The 2,206-nt window shown below is 64.5% G+C and overlaps 1 protein-coding gene across 1 annotated transcript; it reads right to left on the bottom strand.

Moving 5' to 3' along the window:
- Positions 1-880: 880 nt before the first annotated feature.
- On the bottom strand, positions 881-1,838 carry LOC112124465 (cornifelin homolog A-like; the record flags this gene model as incomplete). The annotated part of the gene is made up of 3 exons (XM_024222959.1): positions 881-970; positions 1,413-1,549; positions 1,718-1,838. Coding segments are annotated over 3 exons (348 nt in total), but the record flags the coding sequence as incomplete, so codon positions are not given.
- Positions 1,839-2,206: the final 368 nt, after the last annotated feature.

Raw genomic sequence — 2,206 nt, forward strand, 5'->3', positions numbered from 1 at the left:
TACCTCCTGAGGTCCCTTCCAACCCTGAGATTCTATGATTCTCCCCCGCGCTGTGTATGTGCCTGTACCTTTATCTCTCCACCCCAGGAGGTGCGCCTGTACCCTTAACTCTCCCCACAATGTGTGTTTGCCTGTACCCTGAACTCCCCAGTCTGTGTGCACCTGTACCATTACCTGCCCTGGGGGTGCGCACCTACCCTTAACTGCTTCTGGTGTGTGTGTGCCTGTATCCTTAACTTGCCCCCTGGTGTGTTTGCACCTGTACCCTTAACTCGTGCACCTGTACCCTTAACACTCCCCCTGTGTGTTCGCCTGTATCTTTAACTCCTCCCAGTATGCGTGCACCTGTACCCTAAACTCTCTGTCCCCTGTGTATGTGCACTTGTATCCTTAACTCTCCTCCCGGTGTGTCTGTGCCTCTACCATTAACTCTCCCCCGCCCCCCCATCTGCATGTGCCTGTACCCTTACCTCCCCCGGTGGGTGTGCTTGTATCCTTAACTCCACCCGGTGTGTGTGCACCTGTACCCTTAATTCCCCCCTCAATGTGCCTGTACCCTTAACTCTGCCCCCGGTGTCTGTGCGGCTGTACCCTTAACTCTCCCCCTGTGGCATGCTGTAGTTATCGCTCCCCCATATGCCCATTTATCTAATATTATTTTTCATTCCCCCCCACCCAGCCACATGCCCCTCCCCACAAGAGGACACAGGGTGCCGGGGCCCCACTAATAAACACAGGCTACTGCAAAGAGTTTGTGGGGTTATTTATTTAGGGGGTTTGGGGACTGGGGCAGGGGCTCCTCCCCCCCCGTGTCCCTGTTCTCCTCCCCGGGCAGGGGCGCAGATTTTCTTCCTGCTGCAGAGACGGTTCAGAGGCTCCCTCATTTCCGGTGTGACAGCTCCCGGGACAGCTGGCAAAGGCCGCAGGGCCCACAGCAGGCCATGACCAGCCAATCGTCGCAGATACTGCCCTGTGGGGAGAGGGGGCGTTAACGGGGCCCCTCTGGGGCCAGAGTTACCGGTTCGAAAGCCAGACCAGCCTGGAACAGCTGGGCGTCGGCACCACGCCAGCCACCGCCCAGCCTCACACAGGCCTGGTCATGGGCCCGGGCCACGGGGGCGCGAAGGGTGGGGGAAGGACTCCCGCTTTGGGAAACCGGCCGCCCCCCGCGGAACTGACACCGGATCTCGGGTCAGCGAGCGACGGCCGGGCCATGGCAGACGTGCCCAGGCCGGCTGCATCCGGGCAGGAGGTTTTACTCTTCACAGGTCGGGGCCCCTGGCCGAGCGGGGAGGGGGCAGGCGGGGGCGCGAAGCCAGAGCAACGTGGGTGGGGCCCCATGCAGGGTGGGGGTGTTGGCCGGGGCTCCGGGTGGAAACTGCCCCTCCCCCCTTGGGTCCCCCCAGCCTCACCTCGATGTGGTACCGTTCCCGCACCCCCGTGCGCAGGGCCAGCAGGGTGCCAGGTAGGCAGGGCAGGAAACAGGACTCGCCGAAGTCCTGGGACACCTGGCAGGCCAGGATGCAGGGCACAAAGGTACCGCAGAGACCTGCCGGGGGGGGGGGGAGGTGTTACAGACCTGAAACTGGGACCCCCACCCCCAAGCCTCCCCACAACCCCCACTGGGAACCCCACCCCACCCCAGAGCCCCCCCCAACCCCCACAGGAAGCCCCCGAACACCCCCACCCCAGCCCCCCACGGGACCCCCCGACTCACACACGCCCATGTCCGCGAAGCAGTCGCACATGCCCGAGCTCCAGGCGTTGGTGTTGCCGTAGGAGTAGCTAGTCTGCACCCGGCCGGGCTGCGTTATCTCCGCCTGATAGGCCATGGGAGCCTGGGGCACACGGGGGTGTCAGCCTGAGCACGACCCCCCAGAACCCTCCCCAGTCACCTAAGGGTGCAGCCGACCGAGCCCCGCTGCCTGGGCCAGGGGGAGCCCCCCCACTCGGAGCCCCACGCTGGGGGGGAACACGGGGGGGCTGAGGGGACACATTGCCCAGGCCAGGGACATATGGTGGAGCTGGGGACAAGGGGCTGGGTGTGGGGGAGGGGTTCACCCTACTCGGCAGCCCAGCTCCTGAATCAGCTCTGGGCGATTCTCCGGGCCCCAGGGGCCCCCAGGCAGGTCTGGGCAGGGGGGACACGCCCTGCGGTGACGGAGGTGCAGGGGTGTGGGGAGGTCACACCCCGGGCAAACAAACA

The sequence above is a fragment of the Terrapene carolina genome, unplaced genomic scaffold (assembly GCF_002925995.2).
Source record: "Terrapene carolina triunguis isolate 2854851 unplaced genomic scaffold, T_m_triunguis-2.0 Scaffold24060, whole genome shotgun sequence".
Classification (NCBI taxonomy): domain Eukaryota; kingdom Metazoa; phylum Chordata; order Testudines; family Emydidae; genus Terrapene; species Terrapene triunguis.